This window comes from Passer montanus, unplaced genomic scaffold (assembly GCF_014805655.1).
Source record: "Passer montanus isolate IOZ18808 unplaced genomic scaffold, ASM1480565v1 scaffold8, whole genome shotgun sequence".
Lineage (NCBI taxonomy): Eukaryota > Metazoa > Chordata > Aves > Passeriformes > Passeridae > Passer > Passer montanus.
In genome coordinates this window covers 3,444,783-3,465,934 of record NW_024373256.1, presented here as the reverse complement: position 1 = coordinate 3,465,934, position 21,152 = coordinate 3,444,783, and the positions used below count along the sequence as shown (strand labels likewise).

The 21,152-nt window shown below is 56.8% G+C and overlaps 1 protein-coding gene across 1 annotated transcript; it reads right to left on the bottom strand.

Annotated features, from left to right (window-relative positions):
* Positions 1-2,772: 2,772 nt before the first annotated feature.
* MMD2 (monocyte to macrophage differentiation associated 2) lies at positions 2,773-19,634 on the bottom strand. Its single transcript, XM_039732572.1, has 7 exons — positions 19,217-19,634; positions 7,782-7,863; positions 6,982-7,142; positions 6,836-6,910; positions 6,470-6,571; positions 6,107-6,176; positions 2,773-5,678 (listed from the first exon to the last, which is right to left on the bottom strand). Exons 1-7 carry the CDS (start codon positions 19,261-19,263, stop codon positions 5,481-5,483), a joined length of 735 nt encoding a protein of 244 aa, XP_039588506.1. The 5' UTR covers positions 19,264-19,634; the 3' UTR covers positions 2,773-5,480.
* Between the last annotated feature and the right edge of the window lie 1,518 nt (positions 19,635-21,152).

Sequence of the window (21,152 nt, the reverse complement as noted above, 5' to 3'; positions counted from 1 at the left end):
CTCCCGGAGCCGCCGGGGCTGCGCGGGGAGCTCGGGCCGGGCCCGTCCCGCCGGGGCGGAGCGACCGCGGCTGCGGCGCCCCCGCGAGGCCGGCACCGGCAACTGCACCCGCACCGCCCGCGGCACCGCGCCGGGAAAGGGAGAGGGTCGGGAAAGGGAGAGGGTCGGGATATGGGAAAGGGTCGGGATAGGGAGAGGGTCGGGATAGGGAGAGGGTCGGGATTTGGGAAAGGGTCGGGAAAGGGAGAGGGTCGGGATAGGGAGAGGGTCGGGATATGGGAAAGGGTCGGGAAAGGGAGAGGGTCGGGATAAGGATGTGGGGAAGGGTCGGGATCTGGGATTGGGGAAGGGTCGGGATCTGGGATTGGGAAAGGGTCGGGATTGGGAGAGGGTCAGGATGTGGGGAGGGGTCAGGGTTTGGGAAAGGGTCTGTACTGGGAAAGGGTGGGGGTTTGGGAGAGGGTTGGGATTTGGGAAGGGTCTGTAATGGGAAAGGGTTGGGATGACGGAAGGGTCTGTACTAGGAAAGGATTAGAATGAGGAAAATGGTCGGGATTTGGGGAGAGGTCGTGGTTTGGGAAGGGTCTGTACTGGAAAAGGGTCAGGATGAGGGAAGGGTATGTACTGGGGAAGGTCAGGGTTTAGGAAGGGTTGGGATTTGGGAAAGGGTCAGGTTGTGGAAGGGGTCAGCACTGGGGAAGGGCTGGGATTTGGGAAGGGGGTTCTGCCCCCCTCTGCCCCTCTCTGAGACCCCACCTGGGGCGCTGCCTGCAGCACTGGGGTCTTCAGCACAGAAAGTCATGGAGCTGTTGGAGTGAGGCTGCAAAGGTGCCCCAAGGGCTGGAGCACCTCTCCCATGGAGCCAGGCTGGGAGAGCTGGGGATGATCAGGATGGAGAAGAGAAAGTTCCAGGGAGACCTTAGAGCCCCTTCCAGTGCCTAAAGGGGCTCCAAAAAAAATGGAGTGGGGCTTTGGGCATGGAGTGACAGGACAAGGGGGAATGGATTCCCACTGACAGAGGGCAGGATGGAATACTGGGAATAAATCCTTGCCTGTGAGGGTGCTGAGGCCCTGGCACAGGTTGCCCAGAGAAGCTGTGGCTGCCCCATCCCTGGAAGTGTTCCAGGCTGGGCTGGAAGTGGCTTTGATCACCGTGGTCTAGAGGTGTCCTTGCCCGTGGCAGGGGTTGGAACAAGATGAGCTTTACGGTTCCTTCCAACCCAAGCCTTTCCAGGATTCTGTGAAAATGCCAGGAGCGAGCCAGGCAGGGCTCCACAGGCAGCTGCACAGGCTGGCCTTGGCCAAACAGGTTTTATCAAACCAGCTCCAGAGCTGACCTGGAGAGTGCTGAGGGTGCACACAGGCTGGTGCCTGCAAGGAGGAAGGGATGGATCCTCACTGCACTGGCAGCTGTTCAGGTTGAGAGGGTCACTGATGCTCTGCTTCCCTCGGTGAAAATGTCTCCTTTTGGCAAAGGGTGTTACCCTGTCCAGGGGTGCTCTGGGTGGGAAAGCAATTCTGCCACCCAGACACCCTCTGGGAACGACAGCACCAAAGCAAAGAGAGTCAGGAGGCCTCCCAGTCCAGCCCAATTGCCAGCAGCAAAGGCATGATGGGCGAGGTGGAAGTTGTGGGTCAGGTTTCAGGGTGAGTTCAGCTGCCCCTGGAAGCAGGGAACCCTCCCTGGCTTTCTGGGAAAGCCTCTGAGCCTGGCGGCCTGGGGGGAATGCAGCCTGTGTAATTACAGCAGAGAGGGCAGACAGTGCATGGGCAGAGCCCAGGCCAGGCAGCTCCAGCACGGGGGCAAATTCTCCCCCTCCACGAGGAGCCAGTGCCCACGGGAGAGGCTGCTGGGGTCAGCAGGGAGCTGGGCTCACCCCCTGCCCTGTCTGCCACGGGTTTTCTCCTCCCCATGGCTCTGGCATCCTCCATCCTGCCAGCCTGGGGCTCCCTCCACCCCTCAGCCACCGAGGAGGGCAATTGTAGGAGTGTGCCCCTAATGGCAGCGTGGCAAAACGGGCCTTTGTCCCCCCAAAAAAGGAAAGAAGCCCAGAAGTTTCTCTCAACGATTAGGTGAAATGCCACCTCACAGAACCTCAGGGACTTCACCAAAAACTTGAGGACATCTAATTGGATAGAAGCCAAAAAGTCCCGCCTGGCCCATCAGGTAGAAAAAAAAGAGAACAAAAGAGCTAAACTGCTTTTGTGAGGTGTTTTTACCAGGAGCAAACCTCTGCACCTGGCTCGAGTTTTTCTGTTTGTTATTTTTCCTTTTATTAAACCATTTTTGTTTGTTAAACCTTTTTAGCTATGTTTGGGGGCATAAAATAAGCAGAAGTCATCCTGCTTATTTTATGCGCCCAAAATAATAACTAAGCTATCCTTGGGTGTATTATACTTCTTTTGAGGGCTTATGAGACCTGGCCCAAGAAAAAGGAACATAATGGGGAATGGCAGGGCTGGAGCAGGCGTGGAGAGCTCTGTGCTGAATCTGCCGTGCTGAGATGCTCATGAGTCTTCAGCAGCACCTCTGGGGCACTGTCAACAAACTCAGTGATTTATTTATTTGTTTGTTTGTTTGTTTGCTCAGCAGCTGGCAGTGCCATCCCTGCACCAAGGTGAGTCAGTGCACCCTGCAGTTGGTTGAGTGACTCCTCTCTGTATACCTCTCCTCATCAGGGAGCAAAGCCACGTGGGATGAGTCAGATAGAAAATGAGTTTACTTCCAGATGCTGCAGGGGAACTGATTTTGATTTAACAAGCAGGCAAGAGTGAGGTATCTTGAGTTTTTATTTCAATCCTACTCCACAGGAAACAACATCCACTAGCGTTATCTTCCTTACATTTGTTTGTATTTGACCCAATACTGTGTTAAATATAAAATACTGATTGAACAAAGATGGATGGTGAAAAACATGAGATGCTAAAAAGATCCCTCGAGCCCTCCTGCACAAACATCCTGAATGTTATGAGTCATTTAAAATTAGTATAAAACAGGAGGACAATCCAACAGCTTGCTCTGTGTCCCCCATGCTTTGCGAGGGGAGGATTTAGGAGCAAGAGGAGCCCACTCTGCACATCCAGGCTGAAGGCAGGGTGTGATGTTCCCATCAGAGCCCGGCCATCCACTCCTGCCCGGGTGTCCTGCCCTGGATTTTCAGCAGGAGGCTGAGATGAAGCAGCCTCAGAAAGGTCCTTGTGGCACCTCCCTGTGCCTCAGGAGCCCTTGGGACAGGTTTGGGGCCAAAAGACCACAAATGGCAAAAGTTTCTGAGATAAATCCCTTGGGATGAAGCCTATGGGCGAAACAGGGTGGTGGTCCCTGGGCATCCTCAGCCCTGCCAGGGGACATCTGCCTGTGCTGGGAGTGCTGCTCGCCTGGCCTGGCTCCAGGGTGGCTCCCCGTGGCATTTGGGGACGGGGGGGAGGAGAGCTGAAGTTGTCACCGTGCCCCAGGGTGGCTGAAGCCGTCACTGTGCCCAGGACCCCACTGGGTCCTGCTCCCCCAGACCCAGTGAAAACTGAAGCAGGGTTTGTGAAGCTCTGGCTGCCCTCCAGGTGCTTCACGGGGTCCTCACACGAGCCCTGTGAGGTAGGTCAGGGTCTTCACCCCCATTTTACAGGTGGGGAAACCGAGGCACGGAGAAGGGTAATGATTTGCCAGACAGAAAATATGGCATCTCCCATTCTGGGATCTCTGTATCCTGCTATTCCAGCCCTGGACATGCTCCATCACTGCTGGTTGCTCACAGCTCGTCCTTCTCCAGCACTCCACCTGCAGCAGGTGACAGGGCCAGGGCTGGGCTCACAGCAGCTCCTTCACCCCCGTCCCTAAGAGCACCCCTCACCCCAAGGGCTGCTTTGGGGTGCCCTGGGCACAGCCCCCCAGCAGCCCCACGCCAGGCTGGGGTGCTGGGTACAGCTCCCAGAGCCTTTCACAGGAACTTTCTGCCTGTGGAAGTGAAAACCCAGCAGATATTTTTGCCAGCCTGACAACCACAGCCACGGGAGGGGGTGAGTATCCAGATGCTTCCTCTTTGGTCATTTGCTGCACAATGGCACAGCCCTGGAGAGCCAGTCCTGGGCTGCCACAGGCTGGGGGGCCCTCAGCTCTGCTCAGCTCCTGGAATGCTGCTGGAGAAACAGGAGATGTGGGATGGTGGCCAAAAATCTTCTCTTGCCACATCGTGCCAGAGGCTGCAGCTGTGATTTAGCAGAGGCCAGAAAGAGGTGATGGAAAATTGATTCCTTTGGGGCTGGTGGGGAAGGTGCAGGCTCAGCCCAGCACACACCACGCCCTCCTGGCTGCAGCAGCTCTGCCAGGGGGTTTGGGGAGCAGGATCAGGTGTGGGTTTGCCATTCTGCTGCTCCCAGCAGCTGGACGGGTGTTCCATGTGTCACTGGCCTGGTTAGGCACCCAAAAACTGAGCATCACTGGGCTCTCTCCATCACAGCTCACACCCAGGCTTCGTGTGGATGCATTCCTGCCCTGCAGCAATCCTGGGAATGCCAGAAATCTTTCCAAAATTGGAATTAAATCTGATGAGCAATAGGTTCATCAGCAAAATGGGAGCAGAGAGGGCAGGTGATGCCTTCACCAGCCCCATGACCCCAGTCCAAGGAGGTTCTCTTCCCTCCCTCAAGGAGAAAGGGAATCCCCTGAAGTGGATGGAGGGAATCTCCAGTCAGGGAGATGCCAGGAGCTGGATCCAGCTCTGCTCCCTGCTGAAGGCACACGTGCAGCAGGGCCTGGGAGCAGGGCTGTGCTTCAGGCTGCCACTGGCACCAGGCTGGAGAGGGAAACCAAGAGCTCCAGGGAGAAAATGTCCACAGGGGATCCCAGGGATGTATGGATGAGTTGTGCACTTCATATTGGCTTAGAGAAAGGGTTTCCCAGTGCTCAGGGACTGGGGTGCCCTGGAAGAGATTCAAGTTTCAATCTCTTGTAAGGCTTGTTGAGTATGGACCATCCCCTCAAGGGCTGGGATGGAGCTGTTGATGCTGACAGCACTCAGGGTGATTTAGGAGCCAGTCCAGGTGGTGCAGGGTGTCAGCACATCCCTCTCCACCACTGGGTCTCTGCCCTCATCCTGACTCCTCCAGTGCCCTCAGTGGCACACTCTAAGCACTCCAGTAGCCAAACCCAGGGTGTCATAGCCAGGGCCATGTGGGGCCAAGGTTCCCAGTCCCGTGGGATGCTCAAGACCGGAGAGTGAGCAAAGCTCCCAGCAAGTGGTCACTCCTATCACCCACAGCCCAGCCAGTCACTGTGCTCTGAAACCTTTGATTAAAAAAATAAACAGTTCCCGAGGTTAAAAAAAAAAAAAAAAAGAAAAATATTTAAAATCAACCTCCAGGCTCTCCTGTCTGTGCGGGAAGGGCACCAACAGCTGCTGCCCACGGGGCGAGGGGGCGGGCTGGGGCTGTGCCACCGCTGCCCTGCGTGTCCCCAGGTGGCACAAACAAAGTCTTTAAGGCTTCTAGCGGGAGGTTTTGGTGTCCAGCGGGCGGTACAGGTACCTCCAGATGGCGTAGTAGTGGATGCCAGCTCCGATGGCCACGAAGAGGTGCCAGATGGCGTGCGCGAAGGGGATGCGCCCGTCGCTCTTGAAGAACACCATGCCCAGGCAGTAGAAGAAGCCACCAGCCACCAGCTCCAGGAGCCCGTCCCTGTTGGGCTGGGGGCAGGCAGTGCTCAGTGAGGCCGAGGGGTGTCTGCCCTCTCCCCACCACCCCACTGAGACCAGAAGTGGGGTCCAGCTGCAGCTCTGGACTTCCCTGCCTTCCTCCTCTCCAGCAAGGCAGAAGAGACCCAGCAGCCCCAGGAGAAACACAACTAGACGATCTTAAATGTCCCTTCCAAACCAGACCATTCTATGATTCTGTGATCCTACAATTTCCAAACAACAGAGCCCAGGAAGGAAATCTGGGAGAGATGCACGTGGTGCCTGCCGGGCACCCAAAGCACCTGCAAAACCAGGGTGAGCCACGTCCTATCAGGGATGGCTTTATCCCTCACACAGCCCGGACACTGCACCAACCCACGGGACACAAATTGTTCCGAGTTTTCAAATCCCTGCTGGGATTTGTCCCAGCAGGGGCTTACCATGGAGAGGATGACCAAGGCGGGGAAGAAGCCCATGATCACGTAGCACACCAGCTCCACCAGCTTGTACCTGCGACAGACAGAGAGGCAGCTCAGAGCAGGGACACAGGGAGGCTGGGTTTTATGTTTGAAATTCCCACAGCAGTGCTTGAAATTCCACAGGGAAAGGGGTGTCAGCGCCACCACAGCAGGTCCCATGTCCTCATGTGTGGACTGGCTTGGGAGCTGGCACTTGGCGCTCCGGGGTGACACCTGGGGCTTTTGGCTTTTTATTTGGTGCCACCACGTGGAGGAAGCAGCTCACAGCAGCACTCCCTGCTCCGTGCCCCGGGTCCCACACGCCCTGCAGCTCGGGGCACTCACCGCTCATGGAAGAAGAAGACGTAGACGGTGCCGATGGATGCCATGATCCAGATGATCCAGCGCATGTGGGAGGCCCAGGGACCCAGCTCCCTCAGGTTCAACCTGCAAGAGCAGGGCTGTGGTGAGGTGGGACCAGGGCAGCACCCTGGCCTGGGCTCAGCCCCTCGCCCCCGTGGCTGCCCCACCACACAGTGTGTAACCTCAGGAGGCTGAAATCCATAGGGTGTGAAGGTTTTGTGGAAAGGGGTGAGGTACAACCGCGAGAGGAAGCAAAGCCAGAGAGGGAAACTCTATTTGTTGGAACCAGGATGATTTTTTTCCCCTTCAGTGGGGCCAGGTGAAGGCCCCCAGCCACCAGCAACTCACCAGGGAGCGTAGGAGGCGGCGATGAAGAAGTAGATCACCATCCTGTCAAACATGTGCAGGCAGTGCTCCACAGTCCTGCAGGACACACAGAGGGGTCACAGCACTGGGGGACCCTCTCCCCCTTCCCAAGCAGGCAGGGATGGTACCTGAGGTGCCTCTTCTTCCAGGAGATGGTGTGGAAGATGGTGGAGACAATGAAGAGGCTGGACAAGCCAAAGCCATAGATCCAGGCTGAGATGGTTTCCCACTGGTCATCAGAGAGGATGTAGAGGATGGAGCTGCCGAGGATGCTGGGCAGGATCCAGAACTGGAAGGGGAAGCAAACCTGCTGTTGACTCTCTGCATTTCCACTGAGCAGCTACAATAGAGCCTCCACTTCTCCTTTTAGGTGTTTCTTTAGCTTCTGGTCAAAGCTGCCACCCCTAAGGGCCAGGCAGGGTCCCTCCCTGCGTGGTGCAGCTCCAAAATAGTTTGTCCAGAAGGTAGGGAGGAGGAAGGCACAAGGAGGATGACTGTCTCTGAGTCATCTCCCAGGACTCAGGCTGGGAACTGTCAATTCCCAAAAGAAACCCTGATGGGGGAGAGGTCCCTCCCACTGCCACACGGGCAGCCCCACGGGCACCTGGCACGGCTCTGGCTGTGAAACAATCCATTTTCAGGGAGCTCTGGAAATATTCCTGCCCCACCAAGCCCACTGTCAGCTTCCCCAGGGACATGGGGCCACACTGGGGGAGAGCAAGGGAGATGCAAATCAACTTCCCAGGGCAGGAAGAGAGAGAACATCCAATCCCCAGGAGCACACATCTGCCTCTGCACAGCCCTCAGATCTCAGTGACTGCCCCAGGGCTGAACAAAGATGTTTCTGGTGTCTCTTGAGGTTCCTCAGTGGATCCCCAGAGAGATGAGCACCGTCCTCCCTCACCCAGGGACAGGGACAGGGACTCACAGCGTGGGTGGCACAGTTGGCTGCATGCTCATATTCCGTGGGCTGGTACCTGCAGTTGGACGGGACACGGTGATTCATGAACCTGCAGAGAGAAGCAGGGAGAGAAACACACTCAGGGGACAGGGATGGAGCAAAACCCTCCTGGAGGGGTCTGCCCAGGGCCTGCAGCCCTGCCATGGCTCAGCTCTGCTCCAGCTGGCCTGCAGAAGGGACACCAGAGCACAGCGTGTCCATCTGGCTGTCCCCAGGTGCCCAGGTCTTGCTCAGCCATGGCTGAGGCTGAAGCAGCTCCTGGGAGTTGCTTGGAGAGCAGAAGGCAGGAGCCAGCTCTGCCAGCTGCTGTGGGCAGAGGTGGGAAGAGCCCCAGCAGGAACAGGAGGCAGACCTGTGGGACCCCAACCCATCCAGGGGCGACACCTTCATGTCACAGCAGCATGGCCAGCTCCAAAAATGGAATCCCTGCAATGCCTTTGGTTTCTGGGTGCCACCTGCATCTACCCTCAGGGCTGCACATCCCAACACAGATCTCTGTGGGGCAAAGCCTACTGCCCTTCCTTGGAAACCTGCATCTTTATTTCTGTTTCTCTTAGTCCTAGGAGGCACCAGCTCGCTCTTGGTGTTCACAGGAATGTATTGATTTCACCTGCTGGGCCAAGAGACAGCGATAAAAAACAGTGTCACTGCATTTCTGGGTGTGTAACAACAAATTAAATGTGCGTAACAGCTCCGAGCTAAGCCTCATCCACCACCCTCTTCTGGCAGGAGACAGCAGTGGAGGCTTAGCAAAGGGAATGAGAAACAGGGAGGTGGAGAGGGTTCCTTGCCTGCTCCTGAGAATCAGGGATTTCAGGATTTCTCCTGCTGTGGCTCAGGCCAGGGCAGGCTGCTGGGCAGGACCTGGGCTAATTGCTTTGTGACCCTGTTTGCCCCCAGCTCCAGCACCATCTGCAGCATTTCACAGCTGAGTTGTGCCCAGCAAAGGGGCTCAGGGGCTGGCAAGACCTTGCTGCTGGGCACAGGGTGATGCCTCAAGCCAGGATGCTTGGAAAGGCAGGAAATGTCCCCTCTCCCTGTCCCCAAGCCACCCGCACCTGTGTGGACTCCTCTGCCATCTCCTGCCTGCTTGGCCCCACTGCCTGAGCCACTGCCTGCTAGAACTGAGCCAGGGTGGGTTAAATAGCTGAAACCACAAGGATTTGGTGTGGGGGAATTGTGCAACCACAGCGGGGTGAGGGGCACCCCAGCAGGTGACAGTGACAACCCACAGAGGGGCCCTGTCCCCAGCCCTGCCCTGCCATGCCTCCTGCCAGACCCTGGCACTGTGGGAAGAGATTCATGGTCCTCATCCCCCAAAAAATGTCTGGAATTGAGAGGGGGAATGGCCAAGCTGCCACTGCCCTGCTCCCCAAGGACTCACACGGGGTAAGTGGGGGCTCAGCAGGGCTGGGAAGAAGCTGGGCGTCCCTGGGGACAGGGCTGTGCCCAGAGCACTGTCACCTCCACCCCAGGGACACCAGGGATGGCCTCCCCATCCCTCCTCTCCACAAGGCCTGGCAGGGCTGCTTGTGCTGGAGCCGCGTCCCCCTGGCAGGAGGATGTCACTGTCCCCAGCGTTGCCAGGAGACTGTCCCCAGCTCCCCTTCACTGTCTGCTTCCCTTTATTTTCCCTTTTAATAATCAGAAGGAGGGGGGAGAGGGGAGGCCAGACGTCCACGTGACGTCACAGTTGCTGAGGAAACACGTTCAAGGCCTTTTCCTTGAATTTATTGATTTTAACAAAGCCTGCTCCATCTCCCTCTGCTCTGGTTGGTGCTGTTCAGAGCAGCAGCACAGAACCAATTCCACAGCCCCCTCCCCAGGGCTGGGGGGCTCCCAGACCCTTTGGGAAGGTTTTCCTGAGGTGCAAATACCCTCCCTAGCTCTGGCACAGGGGTAGGGAAGCCAGGAAGGGCCACCCAAGCCTTCTCCAGGTAACAAGGCTGGAGAGCGTTTATGTTCCTGCAGCCCAGAGCTGTGCTGGCACCACAAATTCCTGCTTTTCCCACTGGGAAAACAGCCTTGAGGAGCAACCTTTTTTTTTGACCTGGGGAGAGATTGCTGTTATTTTCCTGCCCTCCTTTCTAGTGAGCATCATCCTGTGGATGGTGGGAAATGGAGCATCATGGATGTGGGACCTGGTGGGTCAGCCTGAGCCCCACTTTTGGGAGCTGCATTGTGTTTTGGGGCTAATTTGGCACTTTTCTGTGGTCCTCTGTGCTCTTGCTTTGCCAGGGTGGGAAGGAGGGAAGAAAGGGACAGAGTTAAATTTTTCCTCAGGAGGGCTCATGTGGGACTCTGAGTTCTCCTGAGGGCACCAAGAGAACCTGAATCAGCCACTCCATGGTCACCTCCCTCTGTAAAAATGGGAGCAGCTGGTGTTGGCACATCTCCAGGCAAGGCAGGATAACTCCCTGGCTGCACCTTATTTCCCAGGGGAGCAGAGGTCACATCCTCCCCTGCTCTCCTGGGATTTTATGGACCAGCTCCTGATCCCTGTGCATGCTGGCCTGGATGCAGGGCAGGGGGAGCCCTGCAGCATTCCCAGCCATACCAGTGTGCAGAACCAGCCTCAAAACACCGCTCCAGCCTGGACAGACAGATGGACACACTTGGAAACAGCACTTGTGATCCTTGGGTGCAGGAAGCCACGAGCAGCTGCTCACACACCGTGGGTGCTCCAGTGCAGCTCAGCAGCTGCTCCAGGATGGCAAAGTCCAAGAGACAGAGGAGTTCAAAGGCTGCTGCAGAGCAGGAGCAGGAGCAGGAGGGTGTTCATTCCCAGGGATGGGGTGTGGGAAGCAGGGAGCTGCAGGGCTCCCGGGCACCTTCTCCTCCCGGTGCTGCTCCTGGCACACTCCCACAGCTGGCTGTGTGAGGAGAGGGGGCTGCTGAGGGTCTGGCCAGGGGTTATTCACAGCACTCCCAGGGTTTTTGCCTGCCCTGCTTGTGCCTGCTTTGCCCTGGCCCCTTTCCCAGGGAGGGAGCCTGAAAAGGGCCAGTACAGCCAGGGAAACAATGAGCCCCTTGTCCCTGGGCAGAGTGCAGAGCTGGCTTCCCAGGCCTGCTCCTTTCTCCTGCTCTTTCTCCCACTCTGTTGGGTTTTTTTTTAATATGGCTTTAGGGGTTTTTACTGAGTTTTTAAGACTTTTATCCAAGAACAAAATTCCAGCCAGATCTGCCTGGCTCTTGCTTTGCTGGGGTGGGAAGAAGGGAAGAAGGTAAGAAAGGGACAGAGTTAAGTTATTCCTCAGGAAAGCTCATGTGGGACTCTGAGCTCTCCTGAGAGCACCAAGAGAACCTGGATCAGTCACTCCATGGTCACCACACACTCACACAGCCAGGAAAGCTGTGCCCTGCACACACGAGGGGAATGGCCCCAGAGAGACCCAAGCCAGGCTGCAGTTGGGACAGATGAGATTTAGCCCTGCCTTTGACACAGCTCAACAGGCTGGCCTCTGCCACATCTCTTCATGTCCCTCTCACTCCCCTTTCCCCTCTATCCAAGTGAGGACAATAATTTTGACATTCTTTAGGCAAGCCAGTGGGTGGATGATGTGAGGAGGGTGTAAAATCACCACGAAGATGTGGATGGGGAGGTGTGAGCTGGGTTTCTGCCCTTGAAAAGAGCTGCTCCATCACCTGCCCTCCTCAGGCCTGCCATAAACCTGTGCATGTGTCTGTGTCTGGGTGCCACGGGGACAAAGGAGCAGTCAGCAAGTCCAAGGTTATCCCAGGTGACAAATTTCCCCAGAGCAGCTCACCTCTACAGGTTTCACCTGAAAATGGATTATAAAAGGGCTGGGCTTGCTCAGGAGTTGGCCTAAAGCCTGTGGGGATGGATTTGCTGTGTGTTCACCCTCCTGCCCAAGGAGCTGGGGCTTTTCCACGCTGAGTTCCCTGCTGGGCAGTTCTTGGGATCTGGCTGTGAAGGGAGAGGATTTCTCCCTCCTCTTGTGAGTGGGTGTCACAGCTGCTTTTGAAGTAGCAGAGGAAGATCCTGGTGGTGGTCAGAGAGGCAGGATTTGCTGGATGCTGATCAGCAGTGGTGGTAAGTGCTGCTGGGGCTGCCCCTTGGTAGAACAAGCGGTCTGACGCCTGAGGTGTCAGTGGTGGAGCAGAAGTGTCCCTGCAGGGCAGGCTGGCCTCTCACTCCTCAGTGCATGGCCTGGCTTTGCTCTGACAGCCCGAGGCTGCACACCCAGCACAGATGTCAGAGGTCCTGGGGCTCGTGCTCACGTGGGAGCTGCTGTGGTGGCATCCCCGTAAGCTGGGGCTTGGCACGTGCTCTGCCTCTGCTCTGGAATCTGGTCATGCTCCAGCTGCATCCCTGCTAAGAGGCTCCAATCCCTTGAGCTGCTCTGTGGTTGTAATTAGCTGAGCCCTGGGGAGCAGTATGTGCTGGCCTGGCTGCTGTTTGTGCACAGCACCACAGGGCTCACGAGGTGCAGGACCACCAGGAAACCCCCACGGCCCACCCTGAGCCCAGGAGATCCCCCAGACTGTACTGCTCTATCCAGCCCAGCAGCACTTGAAATCCTGCTTTTCCTTCCCTGCCCATTGACATGGGAACGTTCCTCTGGGAAGCAGAAACACCAGGGCCAGCACTGCCCAGCCCTGCCATCTGCAGAGCCACCCACACGGGCATGGGTGGCACCTGCTGGCAGCTGGAGCCCCCCTTGCATGCCCATTGCTCAGTGCCTGCAGGCTCCCACGCACACATATGGCTCTCTGCTTTGCAAAGCTGAGCTGTGCCTGCTGGCAGCAGCTCCTGGGCCAGGGGAGGTGGGGCTGGCCTGGTCTTGGGCCCCTCCTGAGATCCAGCCCCTCCCGTGGGAGAGGGGCAGCAGGGCTGATGGGGCAGGACAACTCAGTGTTTGCTGTTTGTCACACTTCCTAGCACGAGGAGCTGGCAGGAAATTGAAGGGGTTTTATCTATCATTTCCCTACCTTTCTCACAGGTAAATTCACCAGATTTCTGGAGTACCCACCCAGATTCCCCTGGTGCAAGCCTTGCTTCCACAAAGCGAGTCAAAAGGGGCAGCAGATCAAATCACCATCCATCACCTGGTTCCTCCCTTCCCAGTTTTGCTGGTTGCCAGCACTCTGATGTGTGTGAGCACCCTGGGCTGGCTGTGCACCATCCCCTACAGACCCTGAGGAACCACGAGCAAGGGCTGCTGCTGCCTCAGAGGTGCTCCCAGAGAGGGGCCCTGTGCTCAGCCAGCTCTGTGTTGTACCTGAGGTGTCCCCTGAGATGGGACAGAGGAGACAACCCCTGACACACCCTGCTGCCTCAGAGGGAGCAGGAGGGACTGTGCTGCTCCTCCCCTGAATGTACCAAGAGTCTGCACAATTCCTTTCTTGCTCAGGGACAGCCACAGGAGGCTCCAAGCCAGGCTGGGTGCAGGCATCGACCATTTCTGCACCCACAAGAGCCCATGCCCACCCAGCAGGGCTTGGTTGGTGGTGGAAACTCAGCAGTAATTCCCAACAAGGTGCCCACTGTCCATATTCCCAGGCTGTGGGCAGGGATATTTCTTTTTTTTTCCCCCCAGCTCTCTATGTAGATGGTATCTCTAACTCTTCCAAGGTAATTCATGACCCTGCAACCACAGCAGAGCTGTTTGTTTATTCACAACAGATGGGACTGGTGAGTGTTTCCCAAATTACTTTCTGAGCTGGGACTTCTTGTTTCATTTGGTACCCATGAGACATCCAACAACAGCTGATTAGTCACAAAATGACTCTGATGTCCCAGGTGTTTGGTGAACGTTGGAAGGACTGTTTTCAGAACTGCAAATCCTCTATTACTTATTAATTTCTTGTTTGGAAAGTCACTGTGCATGTTCCTTGCTGCCTTGAGCAAGGAGTCCGTGGGATAAATCCTGAGCTGGCTCTGCCTCTTTAACTGCAGCAGCCCAAGCAGTGAGTGTGACCATGGATCCTGTGCCTGCTGGCACAAGATTTGGATAGTGTGAGGGCTGGAGCTTTCCCAGCCTCTAACCCTGGCTGTGGCTGTGAAATACAGGGCCAGGTGAGCGTGTCCCAGGTTCATGAAATCTCCCCACAGCACGGCCTGAGAGACACAGCCAGGCTCTCAGCTGGGATTCCCAGATGCTGCTCAAGTACAAATCATGTCTGTAAATTATTCAGCAAATGCCTCTGGACAGTGAAGGCACAGAAGGGAAATAATGTGTTTCACCAGCCTGGCATGCAGATAGTAAGATTTCCATTAGTATTACTTACAACAGGGAGCAGGGCTGTGTCTAATGCTGCTGCTCAGCACAGACAGGAGCCAGCTCCTTGCTCTGACCTGATGATCTCTTTCTGCACAAAATCCTTCCCTCAGCAGCAGCAAACCTGGGCTGTAAACTCAAACAGGAGCACAGAGTTGACTCCACATTCTCCTGAAGGTCAGCACTGCTTGGCTCAGCTCAGGGTCTCTGACTCATCCCCCAGGAATATGACACCTGTGGTATCTGTTATCCTGAGAGGCTCAGTGTTATCATAGAGAGCCCCTCGGGCTCTGGACTCCCTCTGCATGAAAATGTTGAGTTTGTCACACCTGGAGAGACCTGATCTGTGTGCTTGGCCATGTCTGCTCTGCCTTCCTCAGACCCATTTCCTGGCAGCAGCATCTCTGGGGACTCAAAACTCCTCGTGCAGGCGCCCCTCAGCAGCGAAGGGCTGGAATAAGTTGTGCTTTTCCCCCTTCCTTTCTCTGGGAGTTGTACTTGTTGGCATGGCTTTGTCTCTCCGTGGAGCTGGGGGTGTGGGAAGGGAGGAGGAGGGGAGGCCAGCCTGGCAGAGCCCCATTTCTCACAGCCACTGACCCGCCGGGCTGGGCAGTGCTTGGATTTCCCATGGGTGGTGTTGGCTGCTGCCTCGTGAAGCTGGACACTGCAAACTGTGCCAAAGAATCACATCAGGCTGATATCCAACACCAGCTCGAGGAGGGGAAAGATCATGTGTTTCCCAGGCAGCCAAGAGCCCGTCCTTGCCCCAAAAGCACAAGGCATGGGGCTTGGCTTGCCCACTCATGCACTCAGTGTGCTGCTCCCCCTGTCCTGCTGGGTGCCCCAGCCCTTGCAGAGGATGGAATGGGGCAGTTTGAGTGGATATCCCATCAAAAATGCTGCTCTGAGAGCTTGCTGCCTTCCAAATTCCAAATGGCTCCCATTATGCCCCTGAGCTACATGAGGTAACTCCTACTGGTGCCATTTTAAGAGGGTGTCTGAGTCAAGCTGGCCCCACTTCATGACCAGCATGAATTGGTTGGTAATATCAGCTGATCCTGGTTTTCCCAGGCATTTTGGGGGCCTCTCCATCTCTTGGAGCAGTGCCTTTTGCACTGGGGGGGTCTGTCTGCCCAGCAGGTGTTGATGGGGCTGGTGCTCACAAGGTGAGCAGCCCCTGCCTCTCCAGGAGCTTCAGGCTGTGGCATCAACACTGAGAGCGTTTCCCTTCTCACTGCCTCATCCCACGTGGGCCGTGGGGGAAGCAGAGCTCTTGGAAAGCATCTTGGAGTGTGTGGGAGCAGGAGAGGGCTGCTCATGTTTTCATGGCAAAGCAATGGGGAGCAGGTCTTCCCAGTGTGGCTGCTCTGTCCAGGCTGGTTTCCTTGTGTTTGGGGTCTGAGCACCCCAACATTTCCTATTCCTGCTGGTTCTCCTCTTCCTGTCTCGGCCAGAGATGCTGGAATAGCTGATGAATGTCTCCTTGCTCAGTAATTACAGGTGCAGGCAGAAACAAGGAGGGTCTTCCCAGCTGCCTTTCCCCAAATTCAGAGGATTTGGGTTTGAGCAAGTGTAGAGTTCAGACCTCCATCCCCTCATGCTGGTGAAGAGGTGGCAATGCCTTCACTGCAGGCACAGGGAGGTGAGGACAAGCCTGCACCATGCACCCACAGAGGCCCCTGCTCCTGGGCTGGGACATTAATGTGGATTTTCCCATCTGCCCCTCTTTGTGTTGCCCCATGCAGGGCAAGCCAAGCAAACACAGCAAGATTTAGAGCCTTTACCATGGAGAAACCAAAGCTATCAGTTTGTGAGGATGATTCAGTGCCCTGCAGCTCCCAGCAAAGGCCTCTCCAGTGCTGCTCCAGAGATGATGAAGCTGGCCGGATACAGCAGCTCCCTGATTAATCACATTGCCTTCTAATTACTGCTCTGGATGGCCAAGATCTGGGAAGCACTCAATGTCCCCACAGGGAGATACATGGGCAGGAAGGAGCAGACCCTGTCTGAGTTAAAACTGGGCCAAAAGAGGGTCAAAGCTGGTGCTGAGGGCCAAGGAGGGTTTGGTTACCAGGTCAGTGTAACCTGACCAATGAGCCCAGTGACAAAGATGCTGCTTGCTCTGGTCTGTTGGTCTGGGAGGGACCCAGCACCATTTTGTTTTGGTGAGCTGGGAGGAAGAGTGGAGGAATAACCCTGTGGTGGTGGATAAAGCAGGAGGAAGCACATCTGCTGGCACTTTGTGCTGGTGGCGTGGTTAAACTCAGCCTGTGGGGCAGGAGATGGATATTTCTTGTCAGGGTTGTGAGTGACAGGGAAAGCCTTGCAGCAACTGAGCTTTGAAACCCCATTTCCCCACGGTGTCAGTGATGGCAGAGCCTCCCTGGCCCCACAGCAGAGCAGAACCCACCGAGTTGGTCATTTATAACCACAGCCTGCTCAAATGGCACTGCCTTGCACCCTGCTCCACCACGGGGACAGCCTCTCCCTTGGCTTCCTTCCCCTCTGCCCCAGCTCTGCACCTCCAAAGCCCAGCCAGGAGGGATTTGGAGACAGCCTGGTGCCCCTCCAGCCCTGAGTTTTCTCCTGGCAGTTCACAGAACGTTCCCACATTGATCACGGCTTTTCATCTCTTTGTTCTCACACAACAGGTCTTTCATCACCACACTGGGTTTTATTTATTCCTTTTGGTGGGTGTATCAATGGCCAAGTTCCTCCTTTCTTGGTCCTGGCTCAAAATTAGATAAAATGACGTGAAAAAATGAAGCCTGTTCCAGGCTTTTCCTCCACAAGGAAAACTTTGATATTTTTTGGTTTTTTTCAAGGAACACCACAAGCAAGGCCACATGCTCTGAAAAGATGTTGCAAGATGCAATAATGGAATTGTTAAGGTTGGACAAGACCTCTAAGATGGAGGCTGACCATTAGCCCAGCACTGCCGTGGTCACCCCTAAACCTTCCCCAGGTGCCACCTCCACAAGTGTTTTTGACAACTTCCAGGGATGGTGATTCAGCCAATTCCCTAGGCAGCCTGTTTTAACCTTTCCTAATATCCAATCTAAACTTCTCCTGGTGCAGTTTGAGCCCATTTTGTTCCCTGGGAGCAGAGCCTGACCCCCACCTGGCTGCTCCCTCCTGCCAGGGAGTTGCGGTCACTGAGAATGTCCCCCCAAGCCTCCTTTTCTCCAGGCTGAGCCCCCACAGCTCCCTCAGCTGCTCCTTATCACACTTGTGCTCCGTTATGCTTCTCTGGACCTGCTCCAGCACCCCACCATCTTCCCTGTGGTGAAAACTGAACACAGGATTTGAGATGCTTCTGCTGCCTTGAAGGACAAGTGCCACCATGAGTCCCCTGGCTTCTGCTCGCCCCAATTCCCACCTCAGAGCATCCCTGGCACAAAGGAAGGAGCAGCTTTAGGGTTTCTTTTGGGATGTGCCCCAGCAGAGCATTTCCATGGAGAGCAGAGTTTGTGTGCATGGAGGGAGGGGGAATGGGGATTATCCCACTGTTATTTTTGAGCACTGGGCTAAGAGGATCTCTGCGATGATACAGGAAGCCCTGGGTTAGCATCACGTGCTGGTGACTTTCTTGGGGTGAAAGCCAAGGGAGCACCCATCTCCTGCTGCTCCCCAGCCAGCCCTGGCACACGGTGAGAGCTGGAGCATTCCCTGTGGATCTGCCCCTCCCCGTGCCCCACAGCCCCTGCCCTGCATGTGGGCACCATCCCTGCCAGGCTCCCCGTAATCCTCATCCCACTTAGCAAGCTGTCTCCAGACAGGACCCCCACGAGGCTGGAGCATGCTGATTCAGGATGAATCAAGCAACAGGTTGGCAGATGGGGGAGGCTGATGTCAGTGGAGCAGCCCCTGATCTGCTGCCCAGTTCCCAAAGAGCCTCTGCACCCCTGCCATGGGGTAAAGTATGATTTTCCTCCTGTTCTGGAGGGTACAGAGCTTGCTCAGCTCCGTTTCCCCCAGCTCTGTCGTTTGCACGCCAGCAGGGTGGGGGTGTGAAAGTCTTGAATTCTCCATTTTCACAGGGTTCTGTACCAGGCACATTGTGCAGATCTGCTGGGTGCCTCCTGCCTCTCCCCCAAGCAAAGGTTATCAGGAGGCAGCTACAGCATTTAAAGGGGCTTTGAGCAAGTGGCCAGGTTTTCAGGCAGGTTTTGGAGGTGCAAGCATGGATTTTCCCCATGGGACACCAGGAAGGAAAGGAGCTGATGGCTGGAGGGGGTCGGAGGATGGTCTCCTGCCCAGACTAACATCTCTCAGGGCTCATCCTGTCTGGAGCAGACAAGAAACACCACCACCACTTCTCTTCACACAAGTTTTTCTCTGCTATCTACCCCTAACAGGACCACAGGGAGTCTGGAAGTGGCAGCACAGAACTGAGTGCCCTCAGGAGCTGTGCCAGCCCGTGGGACCCCACACAGGCAGAAAAACATCCCCACACAGCCCCAGGGAGCTGGGAGCAAAGCCTGTCCTCGGTGCAGGGCTGAGCACCCCCAGCAGCACCCGGTGCCACCTGCCTCATCCCGGGCAGGTGCTGTCCCCGTGTCACCTGCCAGCTCCCTCCCAAAGGCCACATCTGATCCCGCAGCCGCGCGTGTGGCCGAGTGCCCTCCGACCTGCGCTCAGCAATCCTCAGGTTTCCCCGGCACAGGTAACACCGTGAGGATTCCTGCTGCACCTCAGCTTTCCAAACAAGCGCCGGCTGCTGCTGGAAAACCTCCCCGGGGATTTCACGGAGGCAGAGAAGGATCCACCAGCCGTGCACCCCGTGGGGACCCTGTTGAGCCGGCGGGGCCGGGCTGGCAGAGCCCTCCCCGAGGGGTTTCACCGGGGTCCGGGATCACATCGGTCCCTGCATGGGGGGTTCGGAGCTAGGGGAGTGCCTGGGGAAGGCAGGATCCTGCCGCGGGAGAGCCGCGGTGAAGTTAGACCCAGCGAAAGGCAGCGAGGGATGCTGAGAATCCTGTAGGGATGCAGAAGAGCGGAGAGCCGAAAGCCCAGCCCGCACCTGCCCGGTGCTTTGGGGCACTCGGCACCTTCCGAAGATCCCTTCGGGCTCCATCCCAGCCCAGCCGAGCCCGGGGAGGGGTCGGGGCAGTCCGGGGGCTCCGCCAGCAGCGGGGACCGCCGCACCGAGCGCTTTACCTGGCGTAGCGCGTCTTCTGGAAATCCAGGAGCCGGGACACGAACATCGCGGCGGTGCCATGGGGGTCCCGGGCAGCGGCGGCTGCTCAGCCCCGGCCCGGGGCAGCGGCACCGACTCGGCGAGCTCCGGCGGCCGACGAGGAGAAGGGGCGGCCGGTCCAGCCCAGCCCAGCCCGGCACGGCACGGCACAGCCCAGCCCAGCCCGGCCCCGGCCCCCTCCCGCCCCCTCGGCTGCTCGGGAGAAGCGACACGAACAAAACAAAGGCGACCTCCGGGAGGGGGGAGCCAGCCCCGCTGCCGCCCTCGGATGTGCAACGAGGAGGAGGAGGAGGGAAAAAAAGAAAGGGGGGTGGTGGGGAATCCCTTCCAACTCTTCCCGGCCACAGCAACCTGCGCGATCTCCCTCCGCCCCCCGGCAGCTTTAAGCACAGCTAAAAATATCCCCCACCCTCCCCGCTGCCACCCCCGGGGGATCAAATAGCAGCAGATTTGAATTGAAAATGTGATTAAAGCATCGGGGAGGGGGAGAGCGCCGAGTGCCGGCAGTCAGGCGCTGCCCCCGGTCCCCACCTGCTCCCCCCGGCCCCGCTGCCCACGGCCGGGTCCCCCCGAGGGTCCCCGAGGCATCTCTGCCCTCCCCGGGGCAGCGCCATCCCCATGGAGCTGGTTTGTTTGGCTTTGCTTTTATTTATTCGGTTTTAATTATTTTTTTACCCCATTATTTTCCAGAGGTCCCAGCCGGGGTGGGTGGCTCTGCCTCAGCCCCATCGCTGCGTGGTGCCCCTGGGAGGGGGCACAGCTCCAGCACCCCCCATCCCTCCCTGCTGGGGAGAAGGGGGACAAAGCAGCACGAGGCAAGGCAAGCACTAAGGACCCCAAAATCAGCCCATCTCCATGGTAAAGCCTTCACCCCTCCCTCCTCTGCAGCACTCAAGTAGGCTCCTACAGGAGGGGACATCCCCAGGGACATCTGAGCTTGGGCAGCTCAGAGAGGGGGCACAAAAGGTGATGGGGGCTTGTCCGGGGGCAGATGGGTGTGATCCTGTGCCAGGGACTGCAGGCACCCTCAGGCCAGCAGCTGAGGGACAAGAAAGCAGAGAGAGGGGTCAGCAGCAGCGGGAGGAGCAGAGCCTTGGCCACCCCAAGAGCCCCTGTCCTTGCTGGAGCTGTGGCAGTGCTGGGGGGGGACAGCTGAGGACACCCCGATGAGAAGGGCTGTATGGCCATTGCCACGGGAAATCCAGCACACGGCCCTTCCAAAAGCCAAAGCAGACCAAAAGGAAGGAATCCCTTCATTCAAGGCAAGGATTAACCCTGGCACCCTCTGCTAGCCCCTCCAAAAGCAGCTCGGTCCCTCAGGGGTGCTGCAGGTGCAGCTGCAGGGTGGGGTGTCCCCCAGGATAGCACCCCAGGATCCAGCAGCAGGTTCAGCCCTCCTGCACAATTCCCCCCGTGGATGGAAGACACCAGTGGGGACCAGGCAGGATCCAGCAGGTGGGGGGACAACAAAATAAACCCCATTTTCAGGAGGATATCTGGGACAGCCAAGGCCTGGCTGAGGGTGGCAGGTCCAAGCTGAGATGCAGAGTGACATCATCTCTGAAAAACTCTCCCACGCTCTGCCACTCAGCCAGGAAGGGTTTTTTTTTTCAAATTCCTTCCCCAAACGATGGGGAGAGCTGTGGCAGAGATTTTGTCATGGTTCTTGTGCCCTGCTGTACCTGCTCTCTGGGCCTGGAGAGGAAGAAGAAAGGATGATAAATCACATTTACCAAAATAACCCCCATCCCCAAAGCCCCCAGCCCACGGCTGAGGGTGCTGCCAAGGGACACCTGAAGCAAACAATCCATCCCAAAATAGATCCATCTCAGAGGGCAAAAGGCAAATTGAATGAAAAATAAGTTACTATTTTTGAAGCCTGAATCCAGTTGTTAT